Genomic DNA, 20,125 nt, shown 5'->3' with positions numbered 1-20,125 from the left:
TATCGTTTATTTAAGAACCTTTAGCATTTAGAAAGTTAATTATTTATTTCTGAATTTTGTAAGTAATAAGAATGTATCTTAGTCGCTTACAAGGTCGAAATACAATGTTCTCCATGTATTTGTGTGTATGTGTGTTTATTCCGAAGATAAGGGTAGAAGATGTATACCCAATCCTGATGCATTTTTCCCCCGCAGTGCCTTGAAAGAATAATGGACAAACCTAGCCTTCTCCGCAGGCAATTCCTATTGAAAAGAACGAAAAGAATGGGTTACCTGTGGCGAAATTGCGCTTCCGGTTTGTCACTTCCGTTGTTTTTTTCCACAGGAAACCCAATCCTTTTTCTGCTCTTTGAGATTCATGAGGAGGAGGGTAGGAGAAACCACCACACTTGAACGATTTTCTCATTTGTGCAAAATAACTTTATTGTATACCGTTCCATTTTTATATCTTAAAACAATCTAATATCATATGGCCCTAGCTAAGGCACCTATCTGAAATGGTAGAAAATTTATTCGTATGTACAGCCAAGTAGGAAATTCCTCTACAATAAAAAAAAATCTCATCTCTACGTCTTCTCGACTCTATCGTTAGTCTAGAGAATAAATATTGGCTACAAAAATATTTTTCTTCCGAGCCTTCTTAGTTTGGAATGCCATACAAACTCGATTCTACAAGTTCATAGAAGCGTCCGAGGGCATTTCCAAGGAACGCACAAATAAAATATGTATTATATATTTTCAGTTCTTTTACAATAACTAAGGTTCTTGGAATTTAAGTGATTTAAATGATTTTTAAATGCAAATCTACAAATCTATTTTGTCGTGGCGACGGGTTCTCAATAAAACGTGCTAACAAATTCCTACCCGCTATCTGTGAACTATCAATAGACTAATAAAATAAATATGACACCGCTATTCGTCTGCGTCTCAAGGGAGGATCGACATAAATTTAACATTAGTCGCAACTTTTCTTTTGAAAACAAATACTAAATGCTTCGCAAACAAATAGCAAAGCAAAGGAAACTATTGTATGGTATTATGCTCTATCGCCAAAAAGCAAATAAATAATGTATATATGATATATTAATTGAAAATATTTCATCTATGTCGTGTACGTGTATGTATACCGATTTCCTCTTTCCTTTGGCTTATTTGCCGTAAAGCTTGGCGGGCCAAAAAATAAATTACGTGACATAAAAAAGAACCAATGTAAAAGAAATTAGTCAAGATCAATTTATACTATCAACCAAATTCGTCCACATGACAATAGCTATAGACCTGTGGACTGACTGTCAATGGCAGGATTCTTTCACTTGTAGTTTTCGCGGAGTGCTTTTTGTGACTTTTTTGTATCAAAATATTCTTGTAAAATTGTACCTGGGCAACATAGATATTTGTCTGATGCTTCTTGTTTTGCTGCTTCTATCACCTCACCCGTAAGTAAATCTCTCCTCCAATTCACGAATTGTTCTTGCGCGTGGCGAGAGAACTTCCTTCAGATACTACCCGTAACCTTTGTCAAATAACGGGCTTCAGATGACGTGGCTTCTATGCAATATCAATAAAAAATAGTTATCTATTCAATCATCAAAGGTCAGTAATGACTATACAACTGTCAGGTGACGGTTGAAGACCTTTCTTCCAAAAATTATCTTTTCCCTCTTCGGATTTATCCGCTTGAGCTTCTGCTTCAAGCCTTGCTTCCTCCTTTTCAACTTCTTCTTCGTTCTTCAAAGTTTCTTCAAGCTCAGACAACAGCCTTTCAGCAGCGTCATTTAGTTGGTCGGTCGAGAGGTCAAAAGCTTCTGCTATTTCTTGTTCTACCACCCGTACTATGGTGTCGTCTTCGTCGAGTTCCTCGTCTTGCAGAGCCTAAAAGTTAGTGAAACGATGGAGAAGGAATGAAATGCCTTACTTACGTACCCAATAAGCCTTTCAAGAAGTCTGATAAATGTCGATTATAGTTGTCCTCCAAATATTACCTGTTCAACAATGTTTTGAGCGCTTGACGATTTCTCCTTGTCCAGCTCTGTCGGTTCCAGCACCGCCTCACCGGAAGCTGGTCTCTCAAGGATTTCGCTCTTGCTACGCTCACGTGTGTCGAGAGCAGGTTCCTTGAGGTCCCCATTTGCCATAATCGGAAGAGGAAAACTCCTCGCCCCTGAAGGTATTTTGAGATAGCAATGTTAATCAAGGAGATTTGCAAATATCATTCCATCGTGAGTGAAGCCTGGCATACCCCATCCCCATCTCATAAAAATAGCCTCTCGTCACTCCCCACTATCGGTCCAAATAATGACAGTATTTTACGTATTATTTATTTACTTTTAATTACCGTATTATTTTCGAACGAGTGTGAGTTTAAAAGTAATTACTTTGAATTTGAACGGCTTTCATATGGATATACAAGTATATTTAAGAGAAATATTGAAAAACATGTCTTACGGCGATTCCAATATCGTATGATAAAGTCAATGGGTCCCAGGGGTTACCACGCCCTTTGCACCCCGGGGAGTTGCTGTGTTTCCAGCATGGTGCGCCCCGGTGATGTAGTAACTAGAGTATCCAAGTCGGGTGATTAAACAGATTTCAGACAAATGTAAGTTTTAAAAGGATTATAACGTGTTTTTATATCCCTTTGCTTTTTCAAAAACAAGAAATATATTTTTATGCCTCGGTTTAGCCTTTGGGAAGAGGTATTTCTTCTTAAAATATTAACCTAGATATCTCTTTTCAGTCAAGTAAACCGTACCTTTTAGTGGAGGCTTAGATGGAACATGTGCGCTCTGCTTGGATTCCTTATCGTTTGCATTTACATCAGATTGTTGCGGAGGTACAAGCAACTGCCGATCAGAGGTTAATAGAGGACCGTGTGAAAACTGAAAAGAAAATGACTAGTTCATCAAACAAGCACGTATACATAAGTGACATATCTTCCCGAGTGTTTTCTATCAAAACATACTTACGGAGGGAACCGTTAAAGTTGCTGGTAGAGACGATTTCCTTTGTGCCTCTGGCGTGCTGTTGCCCTTCTTGATAAAGGCAGATAATCGGATGGATCCTGGCCTGCGGAGACTGAAAAACAATGAGCTTTTAGATCATTTGTTTTTTTTTTTTACACTTTGAAAGTGCGGTTACTAGGTAAATACAAGGAGTCACATCCGGTTGGTAACCCCATGAAATCATTTAAGAACGGATGATTACGTTTTGCTATAGCAGGGTAGACATGCGCACTCCCGGCTGCGAAATCCGTGTAAGCGCATGCCGGATGGGCTCTAACATGGTTTGGGTAACCCACTTGCTACCTCCCGTGTCCTCGTCTTTTCCATACTTCTAGACTGGGCCCGCACATGTGTACTCATAACAAATAATTGCTCTCCTACCTGCTTGGGCGACTATGTCTTGGTGACGGAGTAACAGCGTTCTTCAGGCTTTCCCAGAATCGTTTGTGCTGCAGTACCCCAAAACATAAGTTAATTTTACCACTCATATAACAGGTCAAATACTTCCTGATAGAGCAATCAATTGGCTGCTTGGCTTAGTTATTTCGTGGGAAAGGGAAACAATAAAATGCTTACAAGAGTAATAAGAATACTAATAATAAGGTACTAGGAATATCGACGAAGTTAAACGCCTTTGAATAGGGAGTATCGAAGATATCAAAACACTTCGGTAAAACAATGACCGTGTAAGCTAATGAATTATTGTGTATATTTTTGTCAATTTTATCATGTTTCTAAATGGGCACAGAAAGTACGTACTGAACTGAGTTTTTCTCGTCACAAATTACTGTTTAATGTTTCGGTATTACAAGGGTCGTGAGGATATTCCACAGTAAAATAGTAAGTGCATTTTGTGGGGTGAAAATATGGACAGATCGAATCTCATGGATGAGTTATTGTTGGCAGAGTATATGCCCTATGACATAAAAACAAACGAAAGTCTATGCATATAGACAGGAGCCTATTTTATACTTGAGTGAGAATGGGCTATGGTTATGGTTAGATTATGTTAGCGCACAGTTGGTTATTCAATGTAGGCGATCCGGTGAGGCTTGCGACGTATCTGCATTAAGAGGTAAATCTAAATACCTGCTCAGAAAGGAAGTCAAGCTATTTCCAGACGAAGAGTCCAGCACCACAAGAAAACACAACAACAACAACATCAACAGCACGGTTAAGAAACAAGAAGAAAAAGAGAAATTGCATTAGCTACATGGCTCCTTCAAGCACAAACCATATTCTAAGCATCCCCATTTTACCATTTACCAATTATCTGCTTCTCGGTTAGGGTTTATGATTGCTTTCTCTCGCTCTAGGCTTATTAACCCCCTTTTTACCCATTAGTTGCCCCCTTAGATACCACCATGTTAACGTGTTTGTTCCAGGGCCTTTCAGGTACTTTCATTATAATGAACTGAGGCTTCAGCCTCACCGCAAACCAGAGCGGGAAGTATAACAACAGTACCTTCCAGGCCCTGCAGCCAGGGTAGTATGTGTGTGCTTGTATTGGAATATCCACCTGGTTTAATAGATATCTGTATATCTATTCTAACAGCAGTAATGCAAATGTAAAATAAAATAAAAAACCTTTGAATAGCAAAGACAAAATCATTTGCCATGGACAAAAAGAGTCACGTTAGATATACAGAGCGAAAAATAGAAGTAAGCAAAGACATGTGTTATATTAACAACCAACATTAACAACATAAAGTTAAGGTTAAAGGGTACTCATAGTATAACAGGTATGTGTCCATCAGTAGCTAGGTATACCTGAGACTTTTGCTGAATGTCCTCTTTTAAGAAGAGTTCCTCATCGTCATCATCCAGATGCCCTGAGATGGCGCGTCGCAGCTGGGGTCCTAATCCGTGGAGGGTCCGTAGACCGGCCTAGACATTGCAAAACACGGGGAGCAGCTTTAGGCTTCTGTGAAATACCCAAATCCATCCCGTACCACAAAGGCATAGCAGCTATACTTAGAAGGCTTTGTCGACTGCCCTTTCACCTCTACTACCCTAAATGCAAAGTAGGACATCCCCGGGGTGATCCTGCTGAGTGACAAACTAGTCCTTCAATAGCCCTCATACTATTGCGACGATGATTGGAAGGTCTACGAAAAATGCCGTACTTCGTACCCTACCCTTCATGTAGAATACATTGGACCAGAAAAACATTTGTGGAATACCTGAAAGGCTTTTGTGGAATGCCGTAAGCCCTTCTCTACCCTCATACAAAGTATATTATACCTGAAGGGATTGTGTGGAATGCCAAAAGCCCTTCAATACCCTAATACAAAGTATATCATACCTGAAGGGCTTGTGTTGAGTGCGCATCCTGGTACTGTGCATTCTCGGCTCTTTGTCGCGCCTTGAAGCGTCTGAAATACTCCTGGATCAAGTAAGTAGCGTAGAACTTGCCAACCGTCACCTCATCATCTGAGGAAACGTATTTGTACTTAACAAAACCACGAAGAACCAATATTATTTAATCTTAATGTTGATCAGGATAAAACTAGACTGAAATGCGGAGAGGAAGTAGCGATCAACTTCCGGGTGAGGTAAACCATGTTCAAATACTGTTCAGGGTATTACTTTTTACGTTTTTAGGAACCCAATAAAGAATAAAAGTTCTTGTTCATGGCCCCGTATTAAGGCATACAAAATAGATCACACATCAAGTTAATATAAAAAAAATTATAATATTCAAAGTGATGGGGAGTCACACCAAAAAGAATGAAAGGCTGTGGAAGTGTTACCTCCTCCCGGGGGTTGTATGATTTCGTCAAGGAACTCTTGGGACGTCTTGGGCCAAACTTTCATAATAATAGCTCGCATCTCTTCATTGGCCTTCTCCAGTGAACCTTTTCCTAAAAAGGTATATCGGTGTTGCAGGTTACAACTTATAGTTAAATGTTGAATGAGACCAAATGAGTCATTCTGTCATAAATAAATACCTTCGGGCCGCTTGATGCTAAGCGACGTGCGCACTAGTCCAAATAAGGTGGCGTTGAAATTGACAGTTCCGTCTCTGTTCAGGGGCATATTCATGCTCACGAGGCGCTGAACAAATAAGGTAAAGTATTGAATCTTAAAGGAGTTTTAATATTGCGTGTAATAGAAATATGATGGGCTGGCAAGATAGAAATTGATTAACAAGGCTGGATGAGAACGAGTAGAATATCGAAACTAAAGACATCACTGTTGCTTTTCGTAGTTGTCAAGTATCAAAGTTTCACTACTTGTGCCTAATGTTTTGCAAGTGATCTTTAACTAGGAAAGTTATGTTTAAATCGTGGTATTACCTTGCACGCCTCTCTGTGCGGACAGAACTTGCCAAACCCAAGAGGGGGAGCGATTCTCTTCAGAACTGTTACGATATCTACGTGCTTGACGCAACCACTGCAAGCAATGAAGCGGTGTTACCATAATAAAACAATAACATAAAGCAATAAAATATAAAATGTATAATAAAATAATAAAAAAATATAAAACAAGAGAATGTTGTAAATACACCTCTGGATCATCGTACCTTGCCTCGGGGTCATACTCAGACCACACGCGGACAAACTCGTCAAGATGATGAGGGCCTAGAATCGACCAATCGCGCGTTAAGTAGTCAAAGTTGTCCATGATAACAGCTACGAACAGGTTGATGATCTGTTGGTGAGAAGGAAATACTCATTCGGATTTTAATTTACCTCCCACATATAATGCAATAGCTCGCAAACAGGAGAAGGAAGTGCGACGTCAAAAATAAAAGAGTTGAATGTATTTGATGTGGGACAACGGAAAACATGAAATACAGGTTTATCGACGTTCCAAAGCACAACGCAAGCTAATGATGATAAACAATACTATCACAATGTAATAAAGAACAAAGGGGGTCGTAGAAATCTTACCAGGAAGGAACAAATAGCATAGAAGGAGCAAAAGTAGGCATACGCGAAGTCAGTACCACACAGACCATCTGTATCTTGGGGATATGCGTTAGGGTCACACTTGGCGTTCGGGGTGTCCGTACAAGCCAACATAATCAATTGCCAGTTCTCGCCAGTCGCAGATCTAAGGACATAGTGACCACAACACTTATTATTAAACAGAATATTGTTATTAATATCGATTAACTGTGAAGGAAGAAAGTTCACATAATTAAACGCCATGTTATATCAACGACCGGCTAGAATATAAATGCATTTTCTTAGCTCAAAGTTCGTCCCGTTGAATATTTTGAGCTATTTCGGGTCTTGTGGTTACGACTTGCGGGAGTTAAAAAATCAGATAGTATAGACAAAGCTCGAATAAAGAAAAGCAAAGTTGCTACGACTATTACTTAAAACAACTACGCCTAAATAGATGCAAATGCTCATTAAATTTTTGGACAAGTTATTCTATAAAACTACGCGGTGTTACTTTTTATACTATATCTCCAACATTGTTACCTGAATAGGACCATCAGAGATTGAGGGAAAGTCTGGAAATTGTTGTTACGGTTGATCTGAGTTTCGGGGTCAATCGCAATTCGCCCGAACATCTGTAAAAAGGGATATTAAGGTAGGTTAGGTTCAGGGATTGAATTACTCGTGTCAAGTAGCTTCGAATCAGGTCGGCTATATTGCACTACATTGCGCATAGCAAATAAAGTGAGCTGCCTTTACCTGCATTCCCACTACAGCGTAGATGAAGAAGGTCATGATGATTAGAAGACCAACATATGGCAAGGCCTGAAAAAAGAGACCATCAAAACATGAAAAGATCATCCTCGACCTCATTTTTTTCTGTTGCGCTTAGTCACGGAAAGAGTAGAAGGGGAAATTTCCAATATACATACATATTATATTTTTGTGTTTTCAGAATTCCTGTTAAACAATGTGATTCCAATGAGAGGAGGAGATGGGGTATGCAAAGAAAATGAAAAGTGAAAAAAGAGATAATACATGAGTGCTATTGGACGAGCCCTATAGCAATAACCTAACCCCGAAAACCACTGAACAGATGATCAGTTACTGTCAGTAAAGCCTATCCTGGTCTCTGGCATTCTGCTAAATGTTTTTTTTTTACCTGGAATGACTTGATGAACGTCCAGAGCAGTGTCTTGATGCCGGATCCCTGGTTCAACAGTTTGACAAGTCGAAGCGCACGGAACAACCGGAAAAAGCCGAATGCGAACATTTGTTCACTCTGTTAGGAAACAGATACGAAGTGAGTTGCAGCGATTATAGTATTGATCAAGTAAGTTCTATAGAATCAAATTGCCGTAAGAAGGTTACATTTTTTTATTTCGATGCGTCAATTCATACAATATACTTTATTTTGGTTTCATGTTTTAAGCTAAACAGGTTTAAATTTCATTTTAACAATTACTCAGTCACTTTAAGTTTTACCCGGTATTTTTGAATAGACAACTCGTGTCGTCATAGAATGAATTCTTTAAACATAATGTTAAATCTTAAGCGTTGCGTCAAAGCCCACAAGCAGTTGTTAAAGTACAAACAAAAATATATAACAACTGTACGAGACAGCAAAATTATTTAACCATGTATTTAGTTTAGTAAGTATAGCAATTAACGGAGATTCCTATTGTTATGTTTATATGTTTTATTATTTATAGCTCTTACGACTTTATGTAAGCGAGCTTTCCTTGCGTAGCCCTCGTCTCTCTTGGGACCACCGATTGCCATACCACCATAACGATCAGGCTACAAAACAACAACCCATTTACAAGCTATAAACGAGGATCTATCACTGTGTTTCTTTGACCGTAAAATTTTAAAAGTGCCCACAAAGACCGCTGGATTTACGAGAACGCCGGCTACGCCCTAGAGACACGTCACATTTAAGGCGGACATAGGCTAAGTTCAAACGTCGTATTATCCATGAGCCGTATTCGATGCAAATACATGTAATGAATCAAGTCGACTGTTTTATCTTTATTGGCTTTTATTGGCATTGAAAACGGCTCAACAACAGCCGTTCAAAGTATCCCAGGATGCATCACGCGTAAATCAAAATTTGTCTTCCGGTGAGTCCAGGAAAAGCAAAATTCTTGACCATCTGATAAAACCCCAAAGAAAACAATCCCAAAATTTATTTTTCAAGCTAACTGATGATAAAAAAATATTTTTTATCAGCTACACGATTTTCCATTGCGGGAGAATCTGGAAGAATATTCATCTTTTGGCCGTGGTTTTTTGCTTGCCAAAAATGAGCAAATGGTAAATTAGCCTCATCCCGGCGAGCGCAAAATCACGCCATGCGTGTTTCCCGTGGCTGCGAAGTTTAGAAAGAGCAAAAGAGGTCCCTAACTAGTTTTCTCTGCCCGTAAATATGTGTCCCGGTCCAACAGAAAATACCTTTTTTTTAGAGAGAACTTGGGCTACCTGTGGCTCTGCCAAATATGTGGCGATAGTGAGTTTATTTCCGCTTCTCTATGCGGAAAAAGCTCTAACAGTGACGATCTTGTCAGCTCCTCTTTTGCGCGATGCATCATGGGATATTACGAAAGATTGGTATTTCCTCATTTCTTTTTAAATTCTTATGCTGGCTCTATTATTACCATAGCCGTGTTCTACCTGGCTCAACAACAACTGTCAAATTGATTTTATACCACATGTTCCTTAAAGTTTTTGTTTACTGCTGAATTTTTACTTTACAATGTTTTATGGGCTTTTTTCTTCGACAAGTTAGCGTGTTAAGCACATTAGAGCCTGCTGCTTGTGGGACTTATTACCTTTTCAATAATGAATGAATAAAAACATTTAAGTTGTTAGTCTTTCATGATAAGTGAGTCTAGAAACAAAACTATCATGCATGCATCGCAAGCGTGTCTGATTTCAATACAATAAATTCAACATTTCAATCAAGGATGCTGGATGAAACAAGCGACAAGAGAACTTAGAGTATGACGTATTGCAAGTTGGAGATAAGGTATACCTCATTAGAGCTTTGACTCTCGACTTCCTTTAAGGATTTCTTTTAAAAGAAGTAAATCATAGTTTATCGGACTTCAGGAGCAATCCCTAGCAAGCCCACAGAATTACTGTTATGGCAGGGTGGATTTACTGAGAAAAATAAAAATTGACTTACCGAAACTTCATTCATAGTGATATCGACCACACTACCAACCACGACCACGAAGTCGAACAGATTCCACCGATCAAGGAAGTAATTCTGAGGAAGGATTTATTATCACGTTAATAATTTATATCTGCAACAATACATATCTTAAATCTTCGATATCTTAAATGATATCGAAGTGTAGTGGGCACCACCTCACCAAAACATAAAAGAACAATTTGAGGATTTGACAAACGCAAAGAAGGCTTATTGTTGAAAGTATGATTACATGGCATACAGTTTTAATAATCATGGAGAGAACAAAAACGTGCACAAAAACGCCCTTACAGCCTTCTTACCCACGACAATGGAGTTGGTCCCCGAGTGACGATCTAAGGGCGCGTTTTTTTTACCCGTGATTCCGGAATGAGAATGATTAGAATAGAAAAAGCGCGCGTTCGTTTATCCCACGTTCCCATTCTAGAATGGAATGAAGGCCATTCCACCCATTTTGCTACGTGTAGCAGAATGACTCGAATGTCATTCTGAACATTCTCGAACAACCATTCCCATATTCAAGAATGATAGAAAAAAAAAGCGTCCTAAGATTACTAGATCCAGCGGCGTAGCCAGGATTTTTAACAGGAGGGGGCCCAAAAGGGTCTTTCAGGCATTTTCTCCTGTATTTTAGATAATGTCTCGTACATTATCTGTATTTATTACTAGCCCCCCCCCCCCCCACCTGGCAATGCCCTTGTGTGTTTTCAGTAGAAAAGCGCATAAAGCTATTGCCAAAGTACAACAATACATTACCTTTGGTTTGAAGGCAAACAGTTTTAATATGCACTCGAGCAGGAAGACCGATGTGAAGCCGATGTTGAAGCCGTCAAGCACCCTTGTGTAAAGCTTTGGTTCATTGTAGTACTTAAAATACGTAAATGACGTGGATTAGGGTATAGCTGTATTATTTTTTCGTCATGGACGGACAAAGAAAAGGTTAGAATATATAAGCGTGGTTTTAGTAGGCCCTATTCTTAAAGCCGCATTGTCACTAGTTTACTTCCGGTCGATTACGTAACAATATCCGATGATTTTTAACGGAAAACGCAAAAAATATTTTAAAATATTGAAAGCAGTTTGTCTATTGGAAGTTTCTTTGAGGATGTGATTGGTTATTTAGAGCGGATGGCCTGTTAAATAGCTCGGATTTTAATAGATTCTTCTGTCTTTTAACGGTTTCCGTAGGACCTCCGGAAGTAAACTGGTGACAATGCGCCTTCCATTTCACACACGATTTCCTTTTATTCATACATGAGTACTAATTGCCCCTGAAATTAGCCCTTTCATGAAAGGCTGTGTCTCTTTTTTCTTCTACCACGTAATCAGTGATGTATCGTGGATGCGCTCACCTGCATCATAAGTAAGATGGTGTTGCCGGTGATGAACGCGAAAATGAGGTACTCGAACGGTTGTGACGTCACTACACGCCACACGTGAAACTGCAACCGATTGGTGGGGATGTAGCGACGGGTGGGTCGAGCCTTGAGAGCGAACTCCACGCATTTACGCTAAGAAAAACACAAAGCAAGCAAAATCAAAACCAGGACATTGTTCACTACAGAAAGCAGAACACACAAATAATGCCTGTCTCGCATGTCGCCCAGAGAGAAGGAGAAGTGGAAGAACCCTTCCCTTTTTTTACCTCTGTTGTTTGTGTGCGGACAACAGCCCTGTTCCTATTTGCTAACTAGTGGGAATGTAGGCACGAACAGTCATTATGTGATTGTTCTATGGCTAACTTCAAGATTCTATTGTTTGTCTATAGAAAACACAAAACTTATATACTTATACCTTTTGACCAAGTGACCAGCTTACTATTGACAAGTGCGTACCACGGGGAAGATGTTGCGCTAATTCCAAGCTACGCGCCTAATCGACGATAGTCGTCGGGGGATATTATTACCTGATTTTTGTCCAATTCACAGTCCTTAAACTCTTCTTCTCCTTCATTCTGGAAGGTGACGATCACAAAACCAACAAAGATGTTGATCATGAAAAAGGCAATGATGATGATGTAAATAACGTAATAAATGGCAACCCAAGGCCTATTGTTCAGAAAAGGTCCTTCGTCGACATCAGTAGAGTCCATTGAGCTCTCAAGGATGCTAAAGAAAAACATTTACTAGGTTACAAATTTAAAAATAAAAGTGAAAAAATATTAAATATTAATATTGACGACACGAAAAGTGATTTTGAAAGTTGTTAGCCATTGTTTTACATGAATGATTAGCATTGGTAAGGCTTGGATATATTTTGAGTAAAGGAGTTTAAGTGCGGAAAATAGCAATCCCTAAAAGAAAACGGGTGCCTATGCTCTGTTCTTACCCTGGCCATCCCTCAAAGGTCATCACTGTAAACAGTGTCAACATGGCTTGCGGGACATCGTTGAAGTTGAACGTCTGTGGCTGCCATTCTCGATCCTTTACCTGTATAAATACATACAAGAGATGATCGTCAGCTCACATCATCCCAAATACAATGACATGTCATATGTCATGTTGGCTTTTATTGGCCAAAAACGCTGGCACTGCATGCATGGCAATTAAAATAAATTGTACTTACGACAGGATTTGTAAGTCCAGGTCCTTTGAATTCAATATACTGCCCCCTGAAAAAGCAATCATGGTTAGGTTTGCAAGCACTCAATAAACTGAGTGCAATGAGAAAGATTACTTACTGGCACTCGCGTTTGGTTATCTTCTCTGCATCAGTGCAGCTGAAAAACGTGCCCTGATATAACAGGTAACATAACAGAGATTATCACCATAGCCAGGCCGATGGAAACATAAATAAGAGTGTCAAGAGAGATAACAGGGGGCACGACACCGCCAATTGGATAAGATACACAAAATAGCATTTTGGGCACAATTTCCCACGTACCTTGAAAAGCTGGACTCCGATGACAGCAAACAAGAAGTTGAAGAGAACAGTTACTAACATGATGTTACCGATTGTCTTGACTGCCACGAACACGCATTGTACCACGTGCTATAAACAAGTAAAACGTTATGAGGCATAGTAAAGAAACTAAGATAAGAAGAGTAGGTTCACGCCAGAGTATAAACAATAGCAGTGTCCTCTCAGTGCTTGTAGTATCAGGTGGTTGGATTAGGTTCCATCCTTGCCTAAATGCAAAGCAAAAAATACCGAATACGAGAAAGGGCAAGACCGCTCGTTACATGAAGAGTAACACAAGAGCTGTGAGCTACTTATACTGTGGTCGTAAACACTACTTCGATGTATAATAAGTCACAATCACTGTATATTGAAAGGACATCAATAATCTCAACCTAACTGATTCCTAACCTTCAACCCTTTGGCTCTATTGATGGCACGGAGAGGACGCAGCACTCTTAGCACCCTCAGAATTCTCACCACTGAGATTTGAGAAGACGAATCCCTTTGCAATAAGAAATCAGGCAGCATTATTTACGTAACGTACATAGCTAGGGTGTGCTCTATCTGAGGTCTGAAGCGGTAGGGCAATAAAACTGTGGGCACATAAGCCTCATAAAGAGGCGCACGATTATAATCAAATGATTTAATTCAGGCAGATTAAAACTTCAAAATTCTGTACCTTAGAGCAATAGACACAATCGACACTGCGACGACAAGGAAATCAAGCAAATTGAAGGCACTTCTGCAGAATGATCCTTTGTGGAGAATAACCCCGTATGCAATAATCTAGAAAGAGACAGAGGCCATTATTGCCATCCAAGTGAAAACTGTAACAGAAGTCAGATTACAGTTGATCTTTTTATCGATAATCCTTTGCGTGAGCAGTACCTTAATAGTAATTTCAATGGTGAAGACAGCCGTAAAGAAGTAGTCGAAGTAGTTGAGAACCTGAGAAAAAGGAAAAACATCAAATCTACATAATTATTATGTACATAAATCTTCTTCGAAGCCATTCTTCCTCGAACTAGCTGGCCGTTGCGTTGCAACTGCATTAACTATCTGTCTTCCAGTAGCATTTCTATGGGGCCAACGGAACTACAAAGGTCAGTTGTTAAGAATCCGTGGCCAGCTGCACAAGGAAATTTGTTCCAGGTTTGTTCATAACCTGGTTTGTTCCAGATTACTATGTACCTCCAACTCAAACAAATACATTCCTTATTTCACAGTCCGATTCACTACTAGACTTGGTAAAATGCCTCTACGTCTTTTAGTCGCTGCTTTTTCTTACAGCTCGAAAGGCTTATATGGAAGAAGGGGTTCCATATGACTGATGCCACTTGACAAGATTTCTACTAATGCAATGCCTCTGGGCGATGTTGGAGAATAGGATTACCTGGTTTCGTTTGGAGTTCGAGTTGAGGGGGTCTTCCGCAGCAAGCATGCAGCTACTGACGATAATGAGCAGCAGGATAAAATTCACGAAATACGAGTTGGTGGCTATCCGGTGACATACGACTCTAAAGCTGAAATTGAAAACAAACACATTCAGTGTCTATCTATGGTATAACGACACGTGATTATAATGTGTGATAAAAAAGAGAGAACATTTATTAAGTGACAATAATTGAATAAGGCAGAGCCATATAACACGTCAGACAAAGACAATGTCAGAACTGTATAATCCATTTGTCTATCAACAGTTTCAAGGGGAAATTTGCTAAAAGTAGACATGGCTTAGTAGACATGGAAAAAAACAGTCACCATTGCAGGCCCGTACCCAGGATTTTTTTTTTTTTGGGGGGGGGGGGGTGCGAAACACAAAAAGTGGACCTAATTTTTCCGGGGGGGGGGGGGGGGGTGATGAAAATCTGAACATCCCCGAAAGAACAAAAAGGGAATTTTTTATCCATTTGTGGTATCTCCATGGGACGTTTATTGTCGGATTTGGCTACATACCAGAGTGATCTAGCTTATGTTTTATAGTTTTGTCTACAAAAAGCACGTCCTTTGGGAACGGAAAGTGGACCTTCGGCCGTTGTGAGGAGAACGGGCCTGCCATTGTCTACTCACCAGTTGGTGTTTGAGAAGATAAACAAGGAGCTTTCAGGTGGCATTGGCTCGTGGTCCATCACCTCTGTGGATGTTGCACTTCTTACAGACTCGTGGTCCCCTTCTCCTAAAAGTTATCACATCATTAGTAAATATGTACGGTGCACTTTAAGAGTACTGATGTCTGTGTCTGATACCAGTAGTAAGAGCAAAGCGGAGCAGTAACTGTCCTATAAATTGCCAAGGTGAAAGAAAAATAAATTCACCGTCCCTAACAACAAATGCTCTTTGGTACTGTAAGTTCTTGCAGCAAAGAAGTGTGATAATAAACTGGGCCGTAGCAGGGGGTGGAGCACGGCAAGTGCCTCTCCCCCCCCCCCATTTTTTTAATTAACTCATAAGGAAATGACCACAAGGGGCGTGGCTGTGCCCCCACAATATTTTCTTAATGTTTCTGTATTGTGCCACTCTGAAAAAGGAAGATTTGTTGCAATATTAAGGTGGCTTACTATTTAAAGTAGCTTTAGAGTCTTCTGCAAGGGATGGCGATTCTGCGTCACTTGAAAGAGCCTGTGTTACAGAGTGATGGTGAGAAATCAATCGCAAAAAATGTAATTAGCTAACAACTAGCGTAAACCTCAACAAAGCGTAACGTACCCGCGGTATACTGTTGCCATTGGAATGTAGATCTTGGGATGTTGTCTTGCCCGCTCTAGAACCAAAGATAGACGAGTGTTAACAACATCTTAAACTAGAAAAGTCTCACACGTAATAGGATGTTTTCTCAAGCGAGATACGCGAATCTTACCCGCTAGATGTAGAAGCTCGTTTGTTTTCCAGATCTTTATTAGACGATGACTCTTTCTCTTCCATTCTTAATTTCATTTCTAACTCTTCTTCTCGCTCTTTCTTCTTTTCTTCCTCCATTTCTGTTAAGCTCTCTGCGTCGGCCAGATTGTCCACAGCAATGGCCAAGAAAACGTTTAATAAAATATCTAATCAGGGAGTTAAGAAAAGCATTTGATAATATTTTAAAAAGCTTGCTAAAATCACAAGAAAAACCCATAGTATTATCACAATTCTTAATAAGTTGCGTGAAAGGATACAATTTCCAACAACTACTAGAAATATAAAATATAATATAGGTATGGCTGACAAGCTCTCTGTAATTCCACCCCAGGACTGTATTCCTGTATACATCACAGCATTCCAGTCCTCTCCAGTTAGAATCTAAAAAGGAAAAGGGATATCAGATTTACTTAACTTTGGTTATTGTCGTAGCTAGATTTTACCGGAGCTTTAGACAAGTAACAAGGTTTAATCAGCTAAAGCCTTGTATTCAGTCATTTAGGTAGGGATGCGCGGTGAAATGGAGTAGAACTGTCGTATTCCCCGCCCATTTCACAATTTAAAGAGTATATTTCCCTTCAATAGTCATTCTAGAATTGTTTTTTTCTAGACGTCTTTGTTCAGATTCTTTCGGATTGGCACTGACCCCCCCCCCCCCCCCTTTCCTCGCCCTGGAATCGGCACTGTATTTGGGTACACAACAGGATAAACGAGAAGATATAAGTTTTGAAGGATAATAATGAGTTGACTAAATACCTGGAAAACTGTTACAAGTGCTCGCCAGAAAGAGTCAAAATTACTTCGCGGAACGTCCTCGTCACCTAAATTGAATCTGATAAACATAACGTTTAGAAAACACAAATAAAAACAGAAATAAATAGTAGAAACAAACGGACAACAACAGATCAAAGGGTATTTTTTCGGCATTTAAACAACTCGTTTGAAGCAGTTAATCGATTTTGTTTCTAGTTAATATAAAAAAAAGATAAATCAGTATCCGTACTTACTTGCCACCGAAAATCTGCATCCCTAATAAGGAGAAGATGACCATAAAGAGTGATAACAGAAGTAGCAAGCCCATGATGGAGCGCATACTATTCAGAAGTGAGGCCACCAAATTGCTCAGCGAGCTCCAGTATCTAGAGGCAAAAAAGACATAAGGCGTTGCAGTAACAACCAAGCAGAAACCGATATCCCCTGTTCAACGAAGGAATGTGAGACTATTATTATTTTATCTTAACAAAAAAGAGAGAGTAAAGACTCGGTGTCAAGACTAATATATTGCCAAACACTTCATAAATCCATTAGTTCATGAGTATAAAAAATGGTCATAAAAATATGTCCTAGGCTCACATCCAATGTTAAAATTCATATCACTACAAATATGGTTCCTGTAACGCTAGAGTTTCTTTGTAAAGTCTCAACCTCAGGTAGAAAGTAAATGAAAAGCATTAAAGAATGTTTATCAGTCAATGCTTTGTTATTGTTTACATTTGAAAATAAAACAACTCTATTCGCCAATATTGATGTAGTATTTGACTTGATAATCTCTTGGTTTCGCTTAAAATAGAGGAATATAAAAAGGATTTTGCCAAATTTAGATGTTAGTTAAAAAAAAAAAACAGCGAATTCTAGCTAATTATGTGACATCAGCATCCGCTATCTTGGATCCGCCATCTTGGATTTAATGAAAGTTGTTTATTTTAATCAATAAAAACAGGGTGACAAAATCTGAGCTTTTTGACAATATTTAATCTTCGCAATATTTAATCTTCGTTTCAAGTTGTATTTACGATTTCAGGTGGATATGAATGTTTTTATGCTATTTCTACAAGCACTATTTCGAGAAGGTCAAAAATTGAAAAAAAAAACACCACCCCTCCCCCCCTAAAATAGAGATGTACATTTTTATTGTGTTTTTTCAAAACTTGGTATAAAACGTTTATATGAAATGGATTTACGTTGAGCACGTCGTATTAATAGTTGATCTTAACGACTTAAAGCGTTTTGCCTAATTTTCATTAAACCTATGTCTCAAAACTTGGTTACTATGGTTACCAGGGTACACATATCAAAATTTTGCTCACACCAAACTGATCCCAGATAAATTTTAGGAAAAGTCATCAAATTTCAATGCTCTAGCCCTACTAGTTCAAAAATTACAAATGGTTGCCTTGTGTGGCTCGGTATGGCTGTGTTGAACAGTGTTACAGGTTCAATTTTAAAAATTCAAGAAAAACGTATGCATATTTTAATTAATAATGCGTACCTTGTAACTTTAAAAATTCTGAGTAGACGGACACATCGGAGCATACTGATACCAATAGGTCTCTGGTCCATAGCTTCTGTAAGCCCTAACTCAAGCAAACTGCTGATAACAACCTGTGAGTAGAAAATCGATTGAGCGTTGAATAGCAACTCATAGCCAATACTGGAATTATAATATTTTGAAAATCATCTCAGATATTTAGGACATAAATAAATTTAATTTATTTTAATTGATAAACAGAAACTCTTTTTAAAAAAAAAAAGACGCGAAAAACAGTAAGCTAATCAGAGAAGCATATAAGCATATAACAGTAAGCTAATCAGAGACCATTCGAGGTGGGAAAATAATGGCAATTTGCCATTGTTTAACAAATACCCATAAATGTTAGCACCTCACGAGAAGAACCCAAAGCTGCCGCAAATCATACATACAATTTTCCGAACTGCGCTAGGAGACACGTGGATGTATTTCTGCGCACGAAAATCACCACTCCCCCCCCCCTCCCACACACACACACGAACTGATGACCTGGTTAATTTACTGGAAATGTACTCACCAGACAGTCAAATCTGTTGAATAACGATGCGAAGTAGCCATGAAAACCTAAACAATACATCTTGACCACCATCTCCAGCGTAAAAAGCGCTAGGAATAATTTATTAGCTTTATCTGTGAAGAAAAAAATAAAAATTAAACATTGTGTAATTCTTACAGACACATGTTTTCTTAATGAATAAAAATATCAGCTAGAGTAGCGGGGCAAACGAATTAGCTAAAATATTTGCCTCCACTGTTTGCGTCATAATATCCATTGTAAGACCCACTGGTATGCCCTGTATGATTTGAGCGCGTAATCAAGCTCTTTTACAGACGACTTGCAAGGTTTTGCTCTCTTTATGAAGGCTAAGCAAGAACAGGAGGAACATATTTTATCAGCTTGTATTACAAGTCCATCGGCGTCGGTTCGTGCACTTCGGGACAGCTAGAGCTAGCAGCGAAATAGATGGGAAAGAAGTGTGTTGGTCGCGCGCGTTTCCCCACTAGCCCCATCCAGGCGCGTACACGGGGGTGCACAATGCCTTTTTTCATATAATACCTATGACTTACCTAAGAATTGTGTAAGAAACTCTGGTTGATTGTAATGCTCCAGCGCCAGCGTCAGAGAATTCAAAAATACAAAAACTATAACGGTCCAGTAAAACCACTGCGTCTTAACGGCCTTTCGACAGCTACGCCGCAACCGGTGATGAAATCGCTTTAGAATTTTCCTGTAGAAGAGAAAAAGGTGGACCATTTTAAATATTTTTTTACGATTAATATCTAAAACAAGGCAGTTACAATACTACAAACTCAAAAGATATTCCAGAGAAGCGGAAAAAGAGCAAAAGAATAAGCGGCCCACTCATTTTCATTACAGATTTTGCTATGCATAAATAAGGACATTGCGCAGGGGTTATAAGAGCTTACTATGGAATGACCATAGAAAAGTTCATTTATTATCCCGAGGAGGGGGGGGGGGGCGTGAGGATACTGTGGGGGGGCCTCGAGAAATTTTCCGAAATCAAAAGGGGGGGGGGGGGGCGTCAAAAGTGAATGGACTTTTAAAGGGGGGAACTGATTTCTTTTGATATTGTCTCTTCTATATAATTTGACCAAGTGTCAAATCAGACTTCTTGGTTCAACAAGTCTTCGTTAGCGGGCAGTTATTTGGCATGCACAATCCAACAGTCCAAGATACGTATTAAGCCACATTTTATCTATGCAATGCAAACATTTTCATGGTTTTCGCTATATAATATTTATGAAGTGCTTTTGTTCTATATTATGTTCCATATTTATTAAAACGTTCAATTCTATAAGCGCTCATTCCGTCGAAATCAACATCTTCGCTCATATCTTATTTGATGTCTTCCTCTCTCTCTTTACTTTCTCGTGCTTCGCTTTTCTC

At 39.2% G+C, this 20,125-nt stretch overlaps 1 protein-coding gene across 3 annotated transcripts in view; it reads right to left on the bottom strand.

Annotated features, from left to right (window-relative positions):
• Nucleotides 1–397: 397 nt before the first annotated feature.
• LOC5519069 (muscle calcium channel subunit alpha-1) overlaps nt 398–20,125 on the bottom strand; it is a 29,269-nt gene continuing 9,541 nt past the window's right edge. Inside the window, exons 12-50 of one of the 3 annotated variants that reach the window (XM_048723358.1) lie at nt 19,285–19,445; nt 18,734–18,846; nt 18,178–18,290; nt 16,916–17,047; nt 16,665–16,740; nt 16,166–16,289; nt 15,868–16,054; nt 15,717–15,771; nt 15,569–15,629; nt 15,081–15,186; nt 14,404–14,533; nt 13,899–13,958; nt 13,690–13,796; nt 13,419–13,512; nt 12,993–13,100; nt 12,790–12,842; nt 12,675–12,720; nt 12,438–12,538; nt 12,016–12,217; nt 11,462–11,620; nt 10,866–10,976; nt 10,083–10,166; nt 8,615–8,695; nt 8,058–8,177; nt 7,655–7,720; nt 7,439–7,530; nt 6,899–7,061; nt 6,529–6,656; nt 6,302–6,398; nt 5,954–6,059; nt 5,756–5,866; nt 5,308–5,435; nt 4,773–4,889; nt 4,092–4,112; nt 3,384–3,451; nt 2,967–3,075; nt 2,753–2,879; nt 1,983–2,161; nt 398–1,872 (exon numbers count right to left, since the gene is read on the bottom strand). In XM_048723358.1, the coding sequence (XP_048579315.1) occupies nt 1,588–1,872; nt 1,983–2,161; nt 2,753–2,879; nt 2,967–3,075; nt 3,384–3,451; nt 4,092–4,112; nt 4,773–4,889; nt 5,308–5,435; nt 5,756–5,866; nt 5,954–6,059; nt 6,302–6,398; nt 6,529–6,656; nt 6,899–7,061; nt 7,439–7,530; nt 7,655–7,720; nt 8,058–8,177; nt 8,615–8,695; nt 10,083–10,166; nt 10,866–10,976; nt 11,462–11,620; nt 12,016–12,217; nt 12,438–12,538; nt 12,675–12,720; nt 12,790–12,842; nt 12,993–13,100; nt 13,419–13,512; nt 13,690–13,796; nt 13,899–13,958; nt 14,404–14,533; nt 15,081–15,186; nt 15,569–15,629; nt 15,717–15,771; nt 15,868–16,054; nt 16,166–16,289; nt 16,665–16,740; nt 16,916–17,047; nt 18,178–18,290; nt 18,734–18,846; nt 19,285–19,445 (4,381 nt within the window). In that variant the 3' untranslated portion in view covers nt 398–1,587. The remainder of the gene's footprint in view (nt 1,873–1,982; nt 2,162–2,752; nt 2,880–2,966; nt 3,076–3,383; nt 3,452–4,091; nt 4,113–4,772; nt 4,890–5,307; nt 5,436–5,755; nt 5,867–5,953; nt 6,060–6,301; nt 6,399–6,528; nt 6,657–6,898; nt 7,062–7,438; nt 7,531–7,654; nt 7,721–8,057; nt 8,178–8,614; nt 8,696–10,082; nt 10,167–10,865; nt 10,977–11,461; nt 11,621–12,015; nt 12,218–12,437; nt 12,539–12,674; nt 12,721–12,789; nt 12,843–12,992; nt 13,101–13,418; nt 13,513–13,689; nt 13,797–13,898; nt 13,959–14,403; nt 14,534–15,080; nt 15,187–15,568; nt 15,630–15,716; nt 15,772–15,867; nt 16,055–16,165; nt 16,290–16,664; nt 16,741–16,915; nt 17,048–18,177; nt 18,291–18,733; nt 18,847–19,284; nt 19,446–20,125) is intronic. The other 2 variants (XM_048723359.1, XM_048723363.1) reach the window with 2 other exon arrangements.

Source organism: Nematostella vectensis, chromosome 1 (assembly GCF_932526225.1).
Source record: "Nematostella vectensis chromosome 1, jaNemVect1.1, whole genome shotgun sequence".
NCBI lineage: Eukaryota > Metazoa > Cnidaria > Anthozoa > Actiniaria > Edwardsiidae > Nematostella > Nematostella vectensis.
The sequence above is the reverse complement of the archived record's forward strand: the minus strand, read 5'-3'. Positions and strand labels throughout refer to the sequence as shown.